Below are 23,040 nucleotides of genomic sequence, written 5' to 3' on the forward strand. Positions count from 1 at the left end.
AGGGTCCCAGGTTCGATTCCGGTCAAGAGCATGTGCCTTGGTTGCGGGCACATCATCAGCTGATCGATGATTCTCTCTCATCGATGTTTCTGACTCTCTATCTCTCTCCCTTCCTCTCTGTACAAAATTAATAAAATATATTTAAAAAAATAATAAAAAATAAAAAAAAATAAAAAGACATGTACTGATTACTTCTAGACATAATTCATCACATGGCTGTACTCACATGGGTGATGCTTGCTGATCCATTCCAAGCAATCGAATGCTACCTTTTTTGGCTTTTTGGGGAGCACGTAGTATTTCAGATTATGCCTGTTAAAGCTCATGGTAAACCTAAAAGAAATCCCAAACATAAAATTTTGTTACCATGAGAAAATATCGCTTTAGCCACCTTCAAAAATTAAATGCTGATTTTCCACAGAGCAAACCTGATTATTGTGTTAAATTGAATATTGCCACTAGCAGCTTACAGCATAGAACAGAGCGATGGAGGGTGACTTAATGAGATTCATGGTGACAAGGAGGAGGTGTCTGTGGGTCTGGATGACAAGGAGTTAGAAGGACTGTAGAGAACACATGCAGGTAAGCTGAGAACCCAGTCTCCACGATGAAGATGACAAGAGCAGAGAGGACTAAAACATTATTTATTTAAAAGATTAAGGAAATCAGTCCAGCCAGTGTGGCTCAGTGGTTAATTAAGCATCGACCTATAAACCAGGAGGTTGCGGTTCGATTCCTGGTCACAGCACATGCTCGGGTTGCAGGCTTGATCCCTAGTGGGGGGCATGCAGGAGGCAGCCAAGCCATGATGATTTTCTTATCATTGATGTTTCTCTCTCTCTCTCTCTCTCTCTCCCTTTCCCATCCTCTTTGAAATAAAAGTAAGAAAAAATATATACTAGAGGCCCAGTGCACGAAATTCGTTCATGGTTGTGGGGGACAGGGGGTGGTCCCCTCTGCCCAGCCTGCACCCTCTCCAATCCAGGACCCCTTAGAGGACATCCCTCTCATATTTCTGGGCTTCTAGCTCTTAATTGCTCACCTGCCTGCTGGCCTGATCACCCCTCACTGCCTCTGCGTGCTGCCCTGATGGTTCCTAACTGGCCCCCCTTCTGGCCTGGTTGCCCCTGTCTCCCTCTGCCAGCCAGGTCGCCCCCCATTTCCCCCTTCCTGCTGCCTGCTTGCTCCTAACTGCCTGCCCCCCGCTGGTCTGCTCATCCCTTACTGCCCCCCCGCTGCTGACCTGGTCACCGCCAACTGCCCCCCTGCTGGTCTGGTCACCCCATGCAGCCTGCTTGTTCAGTTGTTTGGTTGTCCCTCACTAACTCCCCTGCCAGCCTGGTCGTAGGCAGCTAGCTTATGAGGGCATGAGAGTCAATTTGCATATTACCTCTTTATTATATAGGAGAAATATATATATATATAAAAAGAAAATCAGCCGAAACCAATTTGGCTCAGTGGATAGAGTGTTGGCCTGTGGACTGAAAGGTCCCAGGTTCAATTCCGGTCAAGGACATGTACCTTGGTTGTGGGCACATCCCCGGTAGGGGGTGTGCAAGAGGCAGCTGATCAATGTTTCTCTCTCATCAATGTTTCTGGCTCTCTATCCCTTTCCCTTCCTCTCTGTAAAAAATCAATAAAATATATTTAAAAAAAAAAAGAAAATCATAAGAGAAAACACACATTTTAAAAAAATATATTTTATTGATTTTGTACAGAGAGGAAGGGAGAGAGATAGTGAGTTAGAAACATCGATGGGAGAGAGTTATCGACCAGCTGCCTCTTGCACACCCCCTACCGGGGATATGCCCGAAACCAAGGTACATGCCCTTGACCGGAATCGAACCCAGGACCCTTTAATTCCCAAGCCGATGCTCTAGCCTACGGGTGTCGAACTCAATCAGAGAAGGGGCCAAAATCTAAAATCCAGCCTAAATCGCGGGCCGAATGGTTTACTGAACAGTCATAAACTGTCATTGTGATGGAAACGCAGTGGAGTGCAGTGATGACAGCGCGGTGCGGGCCACATTGCAAGGCCTGGCGGGACGGATTTGGCCCGCGGGCCTTGTGTTTGACACATGTGCTCTAGCCATTGAGCCAAACCGGTTTCAGCAAGAAAACATACATTTTAAGCCACCAATGTCCCCAAATTTTGACTGTGTACACGAGGAGCTAATCGCTGGGCAACCAAAGGAGCGTGGACCATTGTCCTTGGGCTCTGTGCCCCCAAGAGAATGTGGGTGATGCTGCCGAAACCAGTTTGGCTCAGTGGTAGAGCGTCGGTCTGCGGACTGAAAGGTCCCAGGTTCGATTCCGGTCAGGGGCATGTACGTTGGTTGCGGGCACATCCCCGGTGAGGGGTGTGCAGGAGGCAGCTGGTCGATGTTCCTCTCTCACCGATGTTTCTAGCTCTCTCTCTCTCTCTCTCCCTTCCTCTCTGTAAAAAAATCAATAAAATACATTAAAAAAAAAAAAAAGAATGTGGGTGATGCTGAGAACAGATGTGCCCTGCTCTCTCTGGCCTCTGCCCTTGGCACCCCACTTCCTCAGGAAGCTCTTCCTCTCCGTTATCTCCTCTTGCACTTCAGTCTCTTCTGTGAATGCTTCTCTTTTTTCTCTGAATGCGTTCTAAGATCACGGATCCTAAAAACAACAAAAGCTTCCCCTGACCCCAATACTGCCCTGCTGCCGGCACCCCACCTTTCTCTCCCTCCAGTGGCAAGACACATGCTCCCAACCGACTTCCTACACACTCAGCTTCTTCTCGCCGCTTCCATTCTGGCTTTCCCTTCCGCCAAAATTGTTGTGTCAAAGCTTTTACAGCTAAAGAACTGTTATAGGATCCGCGACCTGCCCTGCACTGCCCCAGGTTCCAACATCCCCGCGGGAAGGACAAGTGGAATTTAGAGCACAGAGACCTCCCAGCGCCTCGGCTGATGGTGAGGAGGCTGCTATTCAAGGGTGTGGAGACCCAGGCAACCACTGGGTCTCTCTTTCTGTATCTAAATCCAAGCTGGGTCCAGGATTTGTTGCCACTGGTAGGATAAACGTGTTTAGTTTTATTTGTTTTTTTTATAAAGATTTTTAAAATATATATTTTGTTGATCTTTTACAGAGAGGAAGGGAGAGGGAAAGAGAGTTAGAAACATCGACGAGAGAGAAACAACCATCAGCTGCCTCCTGCACACCCCTCACTGGGGATGTGCCCGCAACCAAGGTACATGCCCTTGACTGGAATCGAACCCGGGACCTTTCAGTCCGCAGGCCGACGCTCTATCCACTGAGCCAAACCGGCTTCGGCTCCATTCTCCATTGTCACGTGTAACTTTTGCTAAAAGACTGATCTGAGAATGCGCCAGGAGTCTAGGCATCCTGCTGGTTTCTCCTGCACCATTTTTTTTTTCCCTTTTATAACTGTCCTTTCACTTTCTAAAAACAAACAAACGAACCCTACTTTTGACTCATTCTGAACTTTACTACCGTGCACTGTACCAGATGCAAACACCGCCAGGGCATTAAAAAAAAAAAAAAAAAAAGTCCAGTATGGGTATAGGTAAAACTTCCTTTAGTCAGAAACAGAAACCGTTGGTGAAATTTCATGTTTGTTAAGTGTTTTACATATTTCTGTGAAGGCCAGGGTATGACATCAGGAATAAAGTATGTCAGCCTCTATTGGAATGTTCTGGTTTCAGATACAGAGGAAGGTGGTGGGAGTGAAGATGATTTTTACTTTATGACCGTGCTTCTTCCTTCGTCCCTGAAAACAGTCAGAGAATGCATTACTCTGAGTCAAAACCATCCCTCTTATGTCACTCGTACAAGATGCTCAGAGCTTTCTGGTAGTGCTTGAAATGGCAGGAGCATGTGTAGCCAGCAGACTGTGGCAAAGAAGGGGGCAGATAAAGTCTGATATATTCAAGGGCTAATTTGATTGTTCTCTGTTCATGACTTACAATCATTGCCACAGCAAAAAAGAACTGCAGTCTTGATAAAATTACGGCATTAAAAAAATTGCTGCTGAAACCGGTGTGGCTCAGTGGATAGAGAGCGTCGGCCTGTGGACTGAAAGGTCCCGGGTTCGATTCCAGTCAAGGGCATGTACCTACTGGGGATGTGCAAGAGGCAGCTGATTGATTATTCTCTCTCTCATTGATGTTTCTAACTCTCCATCCCTTTCTCTTCCTCTCTGTAAAAAAAAAAAAAAAAATCAATAAAATATATTTAAAAAAATAAAATAAAATAAATTAAAAAATTGCTCAGGCCTGGCCAGTATGGCTTAGTGGTCTGAGCATCATCCCATGCACCAGGAAGTCACTCATTTGAGTTAGCACACAACCCAACAATTCCATTCCTGCGTCTATATCCGAGAGTCAGGAAAATACAGGCCCGCATAAAAACCTGTATGTGAATGTTCACAACAGCATTACTCATAATAGCCAAAAAAGGTACACCAATGTTGACCAATCTATACTAATAAAAGGATAATATGCTAATTAGACTGGGAGACCTTTTGAACATCCTTCCAGACAAAGCCATGGTGGCAGGACTGAAGCAGAGGTTAGGGGAGAGCAGGCCAGGGTGTGTGTGTGTGTGTGTGTGTGTGTGTGTGTGTGTGTAGGGGGACAGTTAGGGGCAAGCAGGCGAGCAGGAGGTGAGTGGTTAGGAGCCATTGGTCCTGGATTGCGAGAGGGATCCCAGATTGGAGAGGGTGCAGGCTGGGCTGGGGGACACTCCCTCCCCGCAACCCGTGCATGAATTTCGTGCACGAATTTCGTGCCCAGGGCCACTAGTGAATAAATAAAATGTGACATACCCATAACAATGGGATATTCTTCAGCAATAAACTTTGAAAACATTATGCTACGTGAAAGAAGCCGTATTGGATGATTCTCCTTATATGAGACTAGAGGTCCCTGGTTGCCTGCAGCTACCCACCCCCGATCCCCAGGCTGGGGACAGACCCCTGGTGGTCAGTGCATATCATAGCCAACTGGTTGTTTCGCCGCCTGGTCGATTTGCATATTATGCTTTCATATATATATATATATATATATATATATATATATATATATGTATATGTATATGTATACACACACACACACACACACACACACACACACATATCCAGAACAGAAAAATCTCAAGACAGAAGGTAGATTGGTGCTTGCTGCAGGCTGTCAGGGGGTGGGAGGGGAAAGTGGGATTGACTACTAATGGATATGGGTGCTTTTGCAGGGTGAGGAAAACATTCTAAAATTATAGTGATGACTGCACAACCCTGACTACTAAAAACCTCTGAACGATACACTTTAAAGAGGTGAATTGAATGGTATGCACATTATATCTCAATAAAGCTGATATATTAAACACATTTGGCATAAAAATCTGAAATTTTTATTTGTGGCACAGAGAAATGTTTACTAATTTAGTCAAACAGACTACTTTTGCTAAAAATAAGAAAATGACATCATATTAGGATAGAAAACTGCAGATCTCACATCCAATTAAAACCCAAAACAAGTATCTCTAACGGCAAATAGACGGCTAAACTCCAGCAGATGGGCCGCTAACTAAAAGCAGCATTCCCACAATTTGTTAAAATGAAAAAGATAAGTCTCTCTGATTTTATTCCATAGAACAAATCTGACGGGGCCCGTTGGAAAGCAGCATGTTTGGAATTACGAGATACTGTAGTTAGAGGCATTGCTCATCAATTGATAAATGGGTGACTGAAATGCGGAATGCCCCCAGAATGGAAGACTATTCAGCCATAAAAATGAATGAAGGATTGCCACAGGCTACAACGTGGAAGTCCCTGGGAACATTATGCTAAGTGATGGGGAGTGACTGCATAGAAGCACTGAGGTTTCTTTTCTGAATGATGAAAACGTTCTAAATTTAGATGTGGGAGATGGTTGGACAATTCTGTGAACATTCAAAAAATGCTACTAAATTTTTTTAAAAAATATATTTTATTGATTTTTAACAGAGAGAGAGGGAGAGAGATAGAGAGCTAGAAATGTCGATGAGAGAGAAACATCAACCAGCTGCCTCTTGCACACCCCCTACCTGGATGTGCCCGCAACCAAGGTACATGCCCTTGACCGGAATCGAACCTGGGACCTTTCAGTCTGCAGACCGACGCTCTATCACTGAGCCAAACTGGCTTCGGCAAAAAATGCTACTAAATTCTAACCTTTAGCCAAAATCGGTCTGGCTCAGTGGATAGAGCATCGGCCTGTGAGCTGAAAGGTCCCAGGTTTGATTCCGGTGAAGGGCATGTACATTGGTTGCAGGCACATACCCAGTAGGGGTTGTGCAGGGGGCAGCTGATCAATGATTCTCTCTCATCGATGTTTCTAACTCTCTATTCCTCTCTCTTCCTCTCTGTAAAAAATCAATAAAATATATTTTAAAATAAACAAACAAATAAATTCTAACCTTTAAATGGGTGAATTTTATGGTGTGTCAATTATATCTTAATAAAGACATGATTTAAAAAAGAAGTTTGGATTTCATTGCATTTCACTAAGGGGGTTGTCATAAAAAATAAAAAATATTATTAGGTCCAGGGTGTCAAACTCATGTGATTTTTAAGCAAAGTGTTAGGAAATGGAATCAATTTGTGCTCAGCTCTTGTTGTTTTTGGAACTGAAATACTTGTCTTGAGGATATGTACTAGTTTATGTGAATTATAAACAGTCAAATTTTCTTTTTTTATATTTAAGAAAATAAGTCTAATGCGGCTGATTGGTTTGGCAATGAAAACTGGATTTGCCAATCAGGTTACATGGTAGTCATTTCCCATTATTTGAAAGAACTAACAGTAGTCACAAAGTTTTGACAAAACTAATTTAAAAGCATATTATAGAATAAAAAAAATGTCAGAAATAGATTAGAAAGGTCTTCAGAATAAATTAGATATAAGGTTTATTTATGTGAAACAGCAATTAGGTAAGTCTTGGTAAGGCATTTTTTTAGGGTATATTTCCCAGAAAAAGCAGTGAGTAACTAATAATCGGACTTATTTTGCCAGTCACATGGTTTATAAATCTTTGCTTTCAACAAAATTTGGAGGACTTAATTGAGTTGTTGAAATGTCATTAAAAATAATTTTTCATGACAGATCATTACATAATGTTGGCATTTGTGTCAGAAGGAATTCAAATAATTGAGTGTTATTACTACAATAAAATGCTTTCCATTCCCATCCACATTTTTGCAAGCAATGTTTCATAATGCTTACATCTATAAAAGAAATTTAAGCCACCGGCCAGCATGGCTCAGTAGTTGAACCTCGAACTATGAACCAGGAGGTTCAGTGCCCCGACAGAGTATATGCGCGGGTTGTGGGTTCAGTCCCCAGTGTGGGGCTTGTAGGAGGCAGCCAATCAATGATTCTCTTTCATCAATGATGTTTCTATCTCTCTCACTTATTCTTCCTCTCTGAAATCAATTATATAAATAAATTGGAGCCAACTGAATTCATTCACAGATATATGAACTAACTGGAGGGGAAAGGAAAAATCCTATCTTTATTAAGTTACACATTTTCAATAAAAATTTATGCTTAAGCCAAAACCGGTATGGCTCAGTGGACAGAGCGTCGGCCTGCGGACTGAGGGGTCCCAGGTTCAATTCCGGTCAAGGGCATGTACCTTGGTTGTGGGCATATCCCCAGTGGGGGGTGTACAAGAGGCAGCTGATGGATGTTTCTCATCCATGTTTCTCTCTATTTCTCTCCCTTCCTCTCTGTAAAAAAATCAATAAAATATATGAAGAAGAAGAAGAAGAAGAAGAAGAAGAAGAAGAAGAAGAAGAAGAAGAAAGAAAGAAGAAAGGAAGAAGGAAGAAGGAAGAAGGAAGGTCTTAGACCAGCATAAGGAGGAGCATGGGGTCATGGCCCCAAACCTTTGGAAAACTGCCTTCTTCAGGGTCATGACACATCAGCAGTTGGGCCAATTGAATGCAAATGAAGGGCTTATTGGTAGAAAAGAAGAGCAGGGAAAATGTGTCAGAAAGTGTTCATTAAAATTTTTTTTACTTCCACTAAGAGATTTAAACCTTCCCAAATATAGAAGTGCCAAATATATTAAAGAGTCCACAGACTTGCCCAAATTTTCACATTTTACCCACATTTACCCAAATTCATCCTCCATATGCTTCATTTATTCATTCTTAACAAGTGCCAATTTTGCACCGGGCACCACATGCTAGACTCAGAAAATGTATAATCTATTGCTTCTGCAAGGAAATCTCCTCACACTACTAGGAAAGGATGTTAAAGGTGCCTGCTTCTAAATATATTTGTGCAATGTTTACTCAAGCAAAACGACTGATTCTATACTTAACGAAATGTTATTCAAAGGCGAATTGAGCCCAGCCAGAGTGGCTCAGTGGTTGAGGGTCGACCTAGAAACCAGGAGGTCACAGTTCGATTCCCTGTCAGGGCACATGCCTAGGTGCAGGCTTGATCCACACAGTGTGGGGTGTGTAAGAGGCAGCCGATCAATGATCCTCTCTCATCATTGATGTTTCTACCTCTCTCCCCACTCCCTTCCTCTCTGAAATCAATACATATATTAGAAAAGGTGAATTAAACTGAACTTATATGATTTAATTGCCGGGCATCTGGAAAATGAAATTTAAAAAAAATATATATTTTATTGATTTTTTTACAGAGAGGAAGGGAGAGAGATAGAGAGCTAGAAACATCAATGAGAGAGAAACATCGACCAGCTGCCTCTTGCACACCCCCTACCGGGGATGTGCCTGCAACCAAGGTACATGCCCTTGACCGGAATCAAACCCGGGACCCTTCAGTCCGCAGACCGACGCTCTACCACTGAGCCAAACCGGTTTCGGATGGAAAATGAATATTACTGATAAAAAAGAACAGTAGATTGCTTCTGGCATAAATTGAGGGGGGGAAGCTAAAAATATTGCCTATCTGAAAAAAGAAAAAGCTTTCAGAGACCAATGTAGACTTGTAGAAGCAAATTCCTAGTATGTAGGTTATTCACTAAAACCTAAACTATGACACCTTAACTATCATGCAATGTTTATCAATTATGGAAGCAAAATATATTTTCCCCCAATTTTATACAAACTCCCCTCTGCAAGTGAGATCACACAAAAAAATCTCTGATTACTTGGAAATTCTTGCACTCAAGAAGGCTAGTTTAGCCCTGGCCCGATTGCTCAATGGTAAGAGTGCCAGCCCAAGGACCAAAGGGTCCAAGTTCAATTCCCAGTCAAGGGCATGTACGTAGGTTGCAGGCCCAATCCAGGCCAGACTGATATTTTTCTCTATCCCCTCTCCCTCTCTCGCTTCCACTCCCTTTAAAAATCAATGGGGGTGAAAAATATCCACAGGCAAGGTTCAACAAAAACAAAAACACATCAGTTTAGACTTTGGATCTACTTTAATCTCATGACCCCTCATTTTCTTCATGTGGCACTTCCAGGTCTCATAACCCGCTGAGAGATGCTGCTATTGTTTTTACTGGTTACCATATTTATAGAGCCAGCTTATTCTCTTTATTTCCAAACGAACAAAAACTCACCCCAGTATATTAGTCAATCCTTCAGGCTTCCTCAGCCTCTAACACCCATTAACAAATTGGAAGGGAAAAATATTTTAACCTTGGTCCACAATAGCTGTTAAGTAGATATTTGCTGAGTGAATGAACCTACCAGAGAACGCACCCGTGTCTACAAACTCACGCAGAGGTACAAACTAATCCAGTACAGCCTATATATGTGGGGCATTTTACTATTGTTGTTTTTATTATTGAATAATTATGGATTTGGTGCCAATAAGAAGCCCTTTGCTGTTGAGATGGAAACAAAGTAAAAAAAGCTGTTAGACATAGTTTCCGGACTATTTTCTATTTCCCACATTGTGGATGTCACTGGGACTTCAGAGGAAAGGACAAAGCAGGGTCATTGGTTCATCTCATGAAGTATACTCTAGGCCAGTGGTCAGCAAACTCATTAGCCCACAGAGCCAGACATCAACAGTACATCGGTTGAAATTTCTTTGGAGAGCCACATTTTTTAAACTTAAACTTCTTCTAACGCCACTTCTTCAAAACAGACTCGCCTATTTTGTGGAAGAGCCACGCTTAAGGGGCCAAAGAGCCGCATGTGGTTCGCGAGCCGTAGTTTGCCGACCATGGGGCTAGGATGTACGAGAGCTAAAATTAGGTAAATAAAAGCTAATTTCTTACTGGGACGAGACCAGGGATACCAGGAACAGCATGCACTTTATCCCTCCTTACAAAATAGGAAATGAGAGAGAGTTTTCATTTCAGTAAGTGAAGAAAAGCCCTTAGGACCCTAGTTCCCAAATTCTATCTATTGTAATCACTGGGGATTTTCCTTTTTAACGGCGTTAGCAGTACTGCCCTTATACATGCTGATTGGACAGTAAAGCCATCCCAAGAAAAGGATGGCTCCCTTGGGGATTTTTAAAAACCTTCTGGCTCCCAGGCCCTAAATTCTGAGCTAATTGGCGTCAGCACAACCCGGGCACTGGGACTGTCAAAGCTCCGCAGATTTAACGTGCAGCACGCTGCCAACCACTGCCCCAGGGTTTGACATGCAGGACTTTCAACCACTTACACTTGAGGCCTGAGGATCTTCAGCTGAGTGAGGATGTCCTTCTGCACCCTGGGGTTGGCTGTGGCAGTGAGCGCCATCACCGGCACGGAGGGAAACTTCTGGCGAAGCATGTTCATTCTTTTGTAATCCTGACGGAAATCGTGTCCCCACTGGTGGAGGAAAAAAAAAAAAAAACCCGCTTCTCAGACCATTTGAATATTTCGTGTATACAAAGCAAATACTGCTCTCCTCATTCAGAGCCACCTTCAGTGAAATAGAACATTCTTCAGTGAAACGGGATAATGCACTCGATATTTTTTCTCTCCTTGGTTTTGAAAATACATATACTGTTGGTGGTATATATTTATAAATATTTCAAGACATAGCCAAAACCGGTGTGGCTCAGTGGATAGAGCATCAGCCTGCGGACTGAAAAGTCCCAGGTTTGATTCCGGTCAAGGGCATGTACCTTGGTTGCGGGCACATCCCCAGTAGGGGGTGTGCAAGAGGCAGCTGATGGATGATTCTCTCTCATCGATGTTTCTAACTCTCTATCCCTCTCTCTTCCTCTCTGTAAAAAAATCAATAAAATATATATATTAAAAAAAAGTAGTATTTACCTGGCTGACACAGTGCGCTTCGTCAATAACGAACCGTGCCAAGAGCTTCCTCTCGTACAGATTCTCCAGAGTAGAGATCAGCCTGTTACTTGCACAGACCTAGGTCAGAAATGGATTAATGAGATACTTAAACACCACATCACCTCAAGGATTCTGTTGTCTTTCAGTTCCACTACAACTGAAAACCTTCAGAGAAAACTGGTTTTTATTCCATTATATGAAGAGGATTAGCAAAAGTGATAGGAAATAGCAGAAACAGTTTAGAATGTTTAGTAAACAGTGATGTAACAGGTCAGTGGTTGTAAAACTTTGGACCTCAGAATATCCGAGGGCCCACTGGGAACAGTGCTATGGATATGTTACTTGCATGCTTGTTTCTTGGGGTGGGGAATACACATACACACACACACACACACATACACATATTTGTATGTATGTATGTATTTCATAGCTCTGTCCATGTCAGGGCCTAAAAGCAATGACATCCTAGTATTAATGACCACATTTGGCACCCACAACTTAACAGACATGTCAAAAGAACCCAGAGGCTGAAACCGGGTTGGCTCAGTGGATAGAGCGTCGGCCTGCGGACTGAGGGGTCCCAGGTTTGATTCTGGTCAAGGGCATGTACCTTGGTTGTGGGCACATCCTCGGTGGGGGGTGTGCAGGAGGCAGCTGGTAGATGTTTCTCTCATCATTGATGTTTCTAGCTCTCTATCCCTCTCCTTTCCTCTCTGTAAAAAATCAGTAAAATATTAAAAAAAAAAAAAAAAAAAAGGACACAGAAAGGACACAGAGGCCAGTTTGATGAAGATCTCCCATTGGCCAAATTAGAACATTAAGTTACATAACAAAAATAGATGCTAGCCTACTATATAAGTTAAAACTCCATAAGTTAATATTAATGTAAGTAAATATGTAGGTAAAAGGGAAACCTCTTTGTTGTAGTAAAATGCCAACTAATTAGAAAAATCATTATTTGGCAGTCATTATAGTAATAGCTAAAGGGGAATCATCAATGGATGATAAAACTATTAGGTAAACACCTGATGAATGAACAGGATATTTACACAGTTTCAGAGTATCTCACAACAAATATCTACTACTCAAAGGCAGAAAATAACCAAAAAAACTTAAATTTATGACAAAAAGAGAGAATAAAGTAATTTTACAGTGAAGAAGTCTGGCAGACATCACCTTGTCTAGGTGATTAGGTTAACTAACATCACCAATAATAGAATGAACTTGACATCAAATGCCTCCTGATAGGATGCATGAGAACTTATCACAGCTTCTGAAGTTCCTGCCAAGATGAGTAACTTGAATCTAATCACGAGGAAACATAAGATAAACTCAAACTGAGGGACAGTTCTTAAAATAACTGGCCTTCACTCTTCAACTGTCAAAATCACCCTAGCTGGTTTGGCTCAGTGGAGAGCGTGCAGGAGGCAGCCAATCAATGATTCTCTCTCATCATTGATGTTTCTATCTCTCTCTCCCCCTCCCTTCCCCTCTGAAGTCAATAAAGAAATATATTGGGGGGGGAGGGGGAGTGTCAAAATCATGAAAGACAAATTATTTAAAAAGACAAGACAATTAAATGCAATGCATAATCTAGGAATGTCTTTTGCTATAACGGACATTATTACGACAACCAGTGAAACTGAAGTTCATAGACTAAATAACAGTGTATCAATGGAAACTTTCTGATTTTGATCACTATACTGGTATGCAAGAGAATTCCTTGTTTTTAGGAAATGCATGGTAAAGTATTTAAGGTTAAAAGAATATATCATGTCTACAACTTACTTTCAAATATTAAAAAAAAATAGAAGGATAAAGCAATCACAGTAAAAGTTACATTTGGAGTTTCTGGGTGAAAGTCATACAGGAATTCTTGCACTATACTATATATCAGAAATATGTCAAAATTGAAAAATGTTATGTATTCTAGTGAGCTTTTAGGAGATAATGGAAAAAATATATTGGTCTCCACCCCAGTGCCTGGCACAGAGCCCCTGAAATTCTTACAATTTCTTAAGTGTTAAGAATGCTAGGACCATCTTTTTACTCTAGAGTTGAATCTGGGGGAGGGGTATCTTGTATAAGACCAAGCCATTAGAACCTTGGAATATGCATTACCACTCCCGATCCTCCAGACAGGGGAGAGGGGCTAGAAACAGACCTAATAATTGATCGTGCCTACATGGGGAAACCTAAATCAAATGCCCAAAGTATGGGATTCAGAGTTCCCAGGTTGGCAAACACATCCACACCAGGAGGGCGAGACCCCCAACTGCAGGAGGGCAGAAGCTCCTGTGCTCTGGACCTCCCCAGACCTCACCCAGCGTTTTTTTCTTCATCTGGCTGTTCATCTGTATCTTTACCATGTCCCGTAGTAAATGTAAACGTAAACTTAAGCACTGCCCTGAGTGCTACGGGCTGCTAATAGCAAATGAATGGGAACTGAGAAGGGAGTTATAAGACCTTCTGACTTAGAGCCAAATCAGAGAGAAGTTATGAGTGACCTGGATGGGAACCAACTACTTACGAATGGCATCTGAAGTGGGGTAGGAACAATATATATTTTATTGATTTTTTACAGAGAGGGAGAGGGATAGAGATCTAGAAACATCGATTGGCTGCCTCCTGCACAGTCCCTACAGGGGATGTGCCCACAACCAATGTACATGCCCTTGACTGGAATTGAACCTGGGACCTTTCAGTCCATAGGCCGACGCTCTATCCACTGAGCCAAACCGGTTTCAGCTGGACTGAGCCCTTAACCTGTGGGATCTGACACTATCTCTGGGTAGGCAATGTCAGAATTGAGTTAAATTACGGACAATTGGCCGGTGTCCTAAGAACTGCTTGGAGTAAGGAAACGTCCACACGCTTGATGAGCAAAAGAAAATCTTCTATGTGAGTAATAAAGGAGAGCAACAGAGGAGGGAAAGATGGGTTTTTCCACCCAAGAGGGAGAACTGAATTGTTTTACTAACACTGCTCTAATGTCAAATTTTAAAATAATGATAAAATACAAACCTTCTCTGGAGTAACATACAAAAGTTTTATAATGGGGTCCTTTTTTGATAACTGGAGGTAGATACTTGTAGCTTCTGAGTCAGTCTTATCACCTGTCAGATATGTAGCTGGAATCTAAGTATTAAAAAAGCAAACAGTGTAAATTTTACACATTAATCTGATTTAATCTTATATTTATTCTTCGCTTTTATAAGTATTTTACAAGTTACATGCCAAACCTACCAGAGAAAAGATAATCTCAATGTAATAAAAATAACAAAAAGCACATAGGACATTTTTTTTAAAACCCTTATTAACTATAATTTAAAATATTCTTCTCATTATTTACTTCTTTTTTTACTTTCCTTTGCTTCCTTTGCTTTTCATGTTTGTAAGTAATATAAAAAGATCCAGTCCTAATGTACAGCTGCATTCTTTTTTAGGTAAATGTGTATTTAGGGTTTTAATGTGTAACAATGATGCAAGGGCCATAACATCAGTATTGTCTTAACAATAGCTATCATCACTGCATTAAGACATTCTTTGGAAGAAAAGTCAAAGCAGCGGTCTTGTTGAAAAAGGTAGCAACGCCCTAGCCAGTTTGGCTTAGTGGACAGAACTTTAGCCTGCAGACTGAAGGGTCCCAGGTTCAATTCCGGTCAAGGTCACATGTCCGGGGTTGCTGGTTCGATCCCTAGTAGGGGGTGTACAGGAGGCAACTGATCAAAGATTCTCATCATTGATGTTTCTATCTCTCTTCCTCTCCGAAGTTAGAAAAAAAGAAAATCCAACATAAAAAATAAAATAAAATAAAATAAAATAAAATAAAAAAAAACACAGAAAAAGGTAGTGGCTCATAACCCTGAAAATAATTGTGTTTGATCACAATATGCATGATTTAGTAGAATGAATTCATATACTGTTATAATCTCAGCCAGGAGGAAAAAGGACACCTGTGTGGGCACATGCATGTGCATGCATTTTAAGATGTTCAAGGAGTAAGATAAGAACTACGCTGATCTGGCAGTAATAAAATCAAAATCAAAAACAATTCCTTTCATATTAAATAAAAATTTTTTATATCAGCAAAGTACAAGTTAAAAGTTCTTACTAAAATACATTCTCCTAGAATATATGGAAACACAGAAGGTTACCTGTATGAGAATTTTCAGACTTGAGCTTAAATGTACAACTTAATGTAATAGCTGTACTTCATTCTTATAATTCACAAACTATTAAGTAAAAAGGCAGCCCAGAGCACTAAAGCATAATTATTTTGAAGTTATGTTTTTATTAGCATTTTTATTGTAATTGGAAGGATTCTGTTTTTAACTTACATCCAATGAAGTCAGCTTCTGGACCTGATCTACGATAAGGGACCTCAGGGGGGAAATGACAATGGTGACCCCAGGAGAAACGCAGGCAGGGAGCTGGTAGCACAGACTCTTCCCGCCTCCTGAAAGAGAAGTGAGGAAGCAATATCTGTCAGGTCCTATCTTGAGAGCATGAAGGCAAAAGTTACAATGTAAACCACACACAATATTTAAAGTAATTCATTAGCTGAAACCGGTTTGGCTCAGTGGATAGAGCGTTGGTCTGCGTCTGCGGACTGAAAGGTCCCGGGTTCGATTCTGGTCAAGGGCACGTACCTTGGTTGCGGGCACATCCCCAGTGGGGAGTGTGCAAGAGGCAGCTGATGGATGACTCTCTCTCATTGATGTTTCTAACTCTCTATCCCTCTCTCTTCCTCTCTGTAAAAAATCAATAAAATATATATTTTTTAAAAAGTTAAAATATGATAAAATATAGAACACTAAAACCCACAGTTAACATGGTTTAGTATTTCTTTGATGATCCAGAGGGCACTTCTAGAATCTCATTTTGTGAATACTCCATGTACTCTTGTCCATAGGCTAATATTCCCAATCTTCCTTTGAAGTAAAGGGCAGAACCCTATTTGTGTGCATTGACAGAGGATGAAGAGAAATAGATTTCTTTTGAGACCGAAGGGTGGGGGTGGGATGGAATCTCTCTCCATTCAAATTCAAAATGGCAAGACAATCAGTACACATTAAACAGTAACTGAAATGATTAATCTCTAATTTTCAACTTCATCAGCCCGCTAATAATATAAATTTGTGCCAGGCAGTTTCTAGGACTTTGATTTTTTATTTTATTTTTTTAAACAAAACAGCCCATCTTTTCTGCAAGTGTAGTAAATAAATTTCTCTTTGGTCTGTATGTGTAAATGTCAAGGCAAGACCAGGAAGCTGAGTTCTAGTTTCGGTTCTACCCCTCAGTAGATTATGTGACTTAGACATGCCAGTTAATGTTACCATGCCTCAACTTTACAACCTCCAATATGTACTAGATCAGTAGCTTACAGATTTTATTGAAAATAAACTACACACACACACACACACACACACACAAAAAAAAAAAAATACCAAGAGGTTAAATTGGAGTGGAAGGACACATTAAAACACCCCCTTGAGCCCTGGCCAGTTTTGCTTAATGGTTAGAGTGTTGGGCCTCACACTGAAGAGCTGAGTGCTTGATTTCTAGTCAAGGGCACACACCTAGGTTGCAGGTTCGATTCTAGACCCGGTTGGGGTGTGTGCAAGAGGCAATCAATCGATGTGTTTCTCTCCCTTCCATTCTGTATAAAAACCAATGAAAAAAATTTCCTTGGGCTGAAACCAGTTTGGCTCAGTGGATGGAGTATCAGCCTGTGGACTGAAGGGTCCCTGGTTCGATTCTGGTCAAGGGCATGTACCTGGGTTGCGGGCACATCCCCAGTGGGGGTGTGCAAGAGGCAGCTGATCGATGATTCTCTCTCATCAATGTTTCTAACTCTCTATCCCTCTTCTCTCCTCTCTGTAAAAAATCAATAAAATATATATATTTTTAAATTTCCTTGGGTGAGGATTAACAACAACAACAACAACAACAAACACCCCCGTGAAACCCCGAAGGACCATGGAAAGTCCCCCCAAAACCAGTAGACAATCCAGGGTCCTTTCCTGCTTTAGTTCTGGAGTACCAACTTGGAGTTGACACAGAGCACAGATTAAACAAAGTTAATGAAACAGTAAATGGTTATTAATCACACATCACCTACATTTTAAAACCAGTTCGAAAAAAATCCAGATAGCCAGATAATACTGTTAAACCATGATGGCAATAAGACGGCCCGGGGAAGATTACATGTGCCAGGACCGAAACTCCAGACTCCCCCGTGGTTCTTATCCTAACGGCTTATTTAATACTCTGCCTCAGATGACTATAAATCATCGAACAGCTGCTATAAACGTTTATAGCACAATGAAAAGTCCTGGATCTCTTCAAGGCAGGCCAAGAAAGAACTATGCTAAATGCTTTTCATTTAATTCTCATCACAATCCGAGAGGCAGGCTATTATTATCCCCACTGCACGTGTGGGGTCCGAGGAATGAGGTGCCTCGGTCAAGGTCACCTGGATAATAAATGGCAGGGCTGTGCTTCAGCCTGGGCCACCACTCCGAAGCTGATGTTTGTTTCTTCTTCTTCTTCATTAAAAAAAAAAAAAAATGTTTTATTGATTTTTCTTACAGAGAGGAAGGGAGAGAGAGAGAGAGAGAGAGAGCTAGAAACGTCGTCGATGAGAAACATCGACCAGCTGCCTCTTGCACACCCCCTACAGGGGATGTGCCTGCAACCAAGGTACATGCCCTTGACCGGAATCGAACCCGGGGCCCTTCAGTCCGCAGGCCAACGCTCTACCCACTGAGCCACACCGGTTTCGGCTGGAGCTGATGGTTTTACCACCAGAGAACACGAGACCGTCACAGATCAACCGCCAGAAATGGTCACATCTCTATCCCAGTCCTACATTTTTATTCATGTTCCAGACTAATTTAGACTAGAAAAAGGAAAAAAAAAATTCCCAAAGAGAAATTCTATATCAGTTAAACACAACCAGCTTTGAGATGAAAATCTTAAAGGGCTATAAATGTCTTCGTGTCAACAACTAGAACAGAGGGTATGAGGTAATCCACTTTCTTACTCTGGTACGGGAGGTTTAGAGGCCCTAAATGATAGAAATACTGTGCCGGTGTTCTTTTTACTTCTATTAAAGGGCTTTCATTTCACATCTGCCGATGGATTCCTGCCAGCTCGCATCTAAAAATACATACCAGTGGGCATTAAGATAAAACAGTCTTCGCCAAGCAGCGCGGCATTGATCGCCTCTAGCTGATTAGTTCGGAAGTGATGGAGACCAAATTTCTTGTGGAAAATCTTCATCATTTCTTTCGTGTGAGGAAAATTAAGACTTTGGAAGTGCTCGTGATTGAGATTTCTGGGTGGTGCATTTTGCGCCGACGGGTCTAAGAAAATAAGGTTAAGGAAAAGCAGTGCGTTAATGTCACAAGTCAGTTTTCTTTAGCGTTTACCCTTTGCCCTGCGTCATCATTGATATCCCTTTCCCTACAGCAAATTCCTTCTTTTATATATATATATATATATATACACACACATATATATTTTATTGATATTTTACAGAGAGGAAGGGAGAGGGATAGAGAGCTAGAAACATCGATGAGAGAGAAACATCGACCAGCTGCCTCCTGCACACACCCCACTGGGGATGTGCCCGCAACCAAGGTACATGCCCATGACCAGAATGGAACCTGGGACCTTTCAGTCCGCAGGCCGACGCTATATCCACTGAGCCAAACCGGTTTCAGCAGCAAATTCCTTCTTTAACCATGTACCGATTTCCTTCCATACAAGTGTCAAAGCCACTAAAGACTTGCTAAGGGCCAAGTTCAAGTCTTTCCTTGATTTTTTCTAAAGCACTCCCTCTCTCTGTTGCCTCCTTCCTCTTCTCTCTTGACAATGCAACTGTGGATTTAAATTCTCTTTCTTGGTTCCACTTCCTCCACCTGCCCCTAACATTTGGGGGTCTTTCAGACACTTGGGGCTGGGCTCTTTTCTGGAATTTTCCTAGTCCTGGGATCTTCAGCATCACCTATGTGCACAGAAGGCGTAAAAACCGACTGATCCACTCCTAAGTTCCAGTCCTGTATGCATTTTGGTTGTCTGCAAGACATTGCTACCTAAACGACTTAGCAAAACTGGAAGCTCAACAAGTCTTGAAATAGCCTTCCTCAGCTTTTCTCCACGTCTTCCTGTCTCCTGACTCCTCTATTTCTGTCAGCGGTGTCATACTTCCCAATCACCCGGTCAGAAACCTCAGGCATCTTAGCTTCCTGATTCTTCTTCCACAATGTCACTCACGTCTGCCCCCTGCTCTCCATCCGTGCTGGCGCAACTCTGGTTCAACTCAGAGAATTGGAGCTCATGCCAGCTCTGGCAGCGACGCCAACCCCAACGCTCAACTATCTCAAGGTAATTGCGAACGTCAAGTGTGACACGTTCTAACAGCCTACAAAAATAAATCCGTTACAGGTTATTTGAAAGGTCAGCAGTGTAACTATCTAAGAACAACCTTCGTGGGATTAAGTCATCAATAACAAAAGTAGAGAAGGCTGTACTTTATATATACAATGTTGTACATCTAAACCTGTTTCAGTAAAACAAAACACTTTGTGTTGATGTAAGGTTTTAAAATTAATTTTGGCTCTTCTCTGCAGCCTTTACGGTGGCTGATTTTATTCCTCCAAAAACTTCCCTCACTAAACTGTGAGCAGCAAGAGGGCAGGAGCTATTCATTATCTATTACCAGAATCTAGAGCAGAACACGCACATAGCAGGCACTCAATATATAGTTATTGAATTAAATAAAAGGGGTCTAGGCCAAAAGAAACAATTTGATTGGTTTCAGAAATGTGACTTCACACAATTTACAACAGCTAAGATCTGGAAACAGCCCATCAGGAGACGAGTGGATAAAAAAGCTGTGGCACATTTATATCGGGTCTAGTAATAATTAATGTCGTTTTTAAACATTCGTTTAAAATCTTGCTTGGCGTTGACTTGTATTGACATAACCTTCAAACACGTGGTATCTACAGAACGTGTGAAGTGCAATTAACAAGTTTTGCTTGAAAAAGTTTGTGTTTGGTTTGGTTTTTGTTGCAAAACTAGGGCTAAGAAGATGGCGGATGAAGAGCATATTCGGCACTGCATGCTTTACGAGTTCCAATTAGGAAGAAAAGCAAGTGAGGCTGCAAAAAACATCTGTAGTGCTCTTGGTCAAGATGCAGTTAGTGCCAGAAAATGCCAGCGTTGGTTTGAGAAATTTCGTGAGGGAAATTTTTTGTTAGATGACAAGAGTGGTCGAGGCCGCGTGTCCAATTTTGATCAAGAAGCTCTTCAAGCTCTTTTGGTGCAAAATCCTCAAATTACCCAACAAGAGCTTGCGACAACTTTAAATTGTTCACAAAAAACAATTTCCAATCAATTGCGTGCACTTGGCAAAGTCCAAAAGTTTGGAAAATGGGTTCCTCATGAGTTGACCGACAACAACCGTAATCAAAGAGTCACAATTTGCAGTTCGCTCCTCTCTTGTCAAAACCGTTTGCCGTTTTTAGAGCAAATTGTTACCGGAGATGAAAAATGGGTGCTGTATGTTAATTTGAAAAGGCGGCCTCAATGGTTGGACAAAAATGAGGCTCCGCAGCCCACGCCAAAACCTGACTTGCATGCGAAAAAAGTGATGTTGTGTGTTTGGTGGAATTTTAAAGGAATTCTTCTTTATGAACTTTTACCATCTAACCAAACCATTACAAGTGCAGTGTATAGTGCCCAATTGGAAAGGTTAGCCCAAGCTTTAAGAGAAAAAGAACCCGCGCTGATTAATCGGAAGGGCGTAATTCTTCACCACGATAACGCACGACCGCATACTGCAAGAATCACTGCTGAAAAACTGCGCCAGTTGGAATGGGAAGTTCTCCCTCAACCTGCATATTCTCCTGATATTGCCCCTTCTGATTACCATTTGTTTCGTTCTTTGCAAAATTTTCTTCTTGGAAAAAAATTTAATAATGAAGAATGCCTCAAAAATGCATTGACCGAATTTTTTGCATCAAAATCACAAGAATTTTACAACAGAGGCATTAAAATGCTTCCTGAGCGTTGGGCACAAGTAGTAGAAAACAACGGCAACTATATTGTTGATTAAATTTTGTTGTATTGTTTAAATAAATTCGATTTTAAGAAAGTATTAGAAAACAACATTAATTATTACTAGACCTAATACCACGGAGTACTATGCAGGAGTGAAAAAGAAGAATCTCTTACCCTCTGAGGCAGCATGGAGGGACCTGGAGAGCATCATGCTAAGTGAAACAAGTCAGTCAGAGAAAGACAAGTATCACATGATCTCACTCCTATGTGGAATCTAAGTAACAAAATAAACTGACGAACGGAGTGGATCCAGAAACATGGAAGCATGGAACAGAGTGCAGAATCTTGAAGGGAAGACAGGGGAAGGTGGGTGGGTGGAAGGTAATAAATAAACCAAAGACCCTGTGTGCATATATGCATAACCAGTGGGCAAAGACAATAGGCAGGTGAAGGCCTGGGGCAGGGGGCGGCAGGCTGGAGGGGGTCTATAGGGGGGAGGAGGGGAGGAGACACATGTAATACTTCCAACATTCAAGTTTAAAAAAAAAAAAAAAAAATGACAGCCAAAACCGGTTTGGCTCAGTGGATAGAGCGTCAGCCTGCAGACTAAAGGGTCCCGGGTTCGATTCCGGTCAAGGGCATGTACCTTGGTTGCAGGCACATCCCCAGTAGGGGGTGTGCAAGAGGCAACTAATTGATGTTTCTTCTCATTGATGTTTCTAACTATCCCTCTCTCTTCCTCTCTGTAAAAAATCAATAAAATATATTAAAAAAAATAATAAAATAATAAATGATAAATTAAAAAAAGAAATGTTACTTCAAATCTGTCTTCCACTGCCCTGTATGTTAATATGTTGAGACATAAACATTTCTCTACTTGATAACCTGATCAGTTCTCATTAAGTCAGAATTCTAAAATAGACACTTACATTTCTGAGTGGACCCTGAGAAGTCTTTATTTTGAGCAGACGTCAAGGGAAGGCAGTCTGTCTTGGCTGGAGAAACTCTTTGTGATACTGATTTCACGGGCCGGCCCTCCTTAATAGGTGGGTAGGCGGCTGTGGAAGACTTGTTGGTTGCCAAGTCCTGCATTATACTTTCCCACTCATCATCATCGTCTAAGTCATCTATGTCAAAAGCATCAATGTCACAGGAGGCCCGGATTTCTCTCCCGAAGGCACCTGTTGACGCAGCATGTTTATTCTGATCTTTCACAGCCGTGCTTGTGAGAACACTTCCTGGAAAACGAGAGCTCTCGTTTCTTTTCTCTGTCCTTGGTGTTTCGGCCCAGTTGCTACTCACAAAGGACTTCTGTAAATGGGGATTCAGTAATGGTCTTTCAAAGAGATCCTTCTTGGTGACTGAGAATCCTGTCTGTCCTGGGGTAGTCGCTGAACATCCCCCTGAAGAAATGGAACTGGAGGGAAAATTGAACTCGTCAGAACTCTCTGTAGGGTAGGAACCGCCCTTTGAAGATGCAGAAGGCAAGGAAATGAATGCCACGTTCTCCGTGGCGTTACCAAGGGCCTCAGGCCTGCACCTCCACACGGAGCCAAGAACACCGGCATCAGCTGGGTTAAAATCTGCGTCAGCCAGGAGTTTCCTTCTGAAGAGAAAACAAACACCACAGTAGTGTGAGCAGTTATCACGGCAGGCCACAAAAGCAGATCGTCGATTCTCATCCCAAGCTGTGGCAAAAGACTTCCCCTTTTTTCCAATT

The 23,040-nt window shown here is 41.9% G+C and overlaps 1 protein-coding gene across 3 annotated transcripts in view; it reads right to left on the reverse strand.

Annotated features, from left to right (window-relative positions):
* Positions 1 to 23,040, reverse strand: part of BLM (BLM RecQ like helicase) — a 65,112-nt gene that overhangs the window by 23,448 nt on the left and 18,624 nt on the right. For all 3 annotated transcript variants that reach the window (XM_036415593.2, XM_036415596.2, XM_045573441.1), the window contains 7 exons: positions 22,250 to 22,926; positions 18,425 to 18,616; positions 15,587 to 15,705; positions 14,271 to 14,384; positions 11,226 to 11,324; positions 10,627 to 10,775; positions 227 to 333 (listed from right to left, as the gene is read on the reverse strand). In XM_036415593.2, coding sequence (XP_036271486.1) covers positions 227 to 333; positions 10,627 to 10,775; positions 11,226 to 11,324; positions 14,271 to 14,384; positions 15,587 to 15,705; positions 18,425 to 18,616; positions 22,250 to 22,926 — 1,457 coding nt within the window. The remainder of the gene's footprint in view (positions 1 to 226; positions 334 to 10,626; positions 10,776 to 11,225; positions 11,325 to 14,270; positions 14,385 to 15,586; positions 15,706 to 18,424; positions 18,617 to 22,249; positions 22,927 to 23,040) is intronic.

The sequence above is a fragment of the Pipistrellus kuhlii genome, unplaced genomic scaffold (genome assembly GCF_014108245.1).
Source record: "Pipistrellus kuhlii isolate mPipKuh1 unplaced genomic scaffold, mPipKuh1.p scaffold_m20_p_50, whole genome shotgun sequence".
Taxonomy (NCBI): domain Eukaryota; kingdom Metazoa; phylum Chordata; class Mammalia; order Chiroptera; family Vespertilionidae; genus Pipistrellus; species Pipistrellus kuhlii.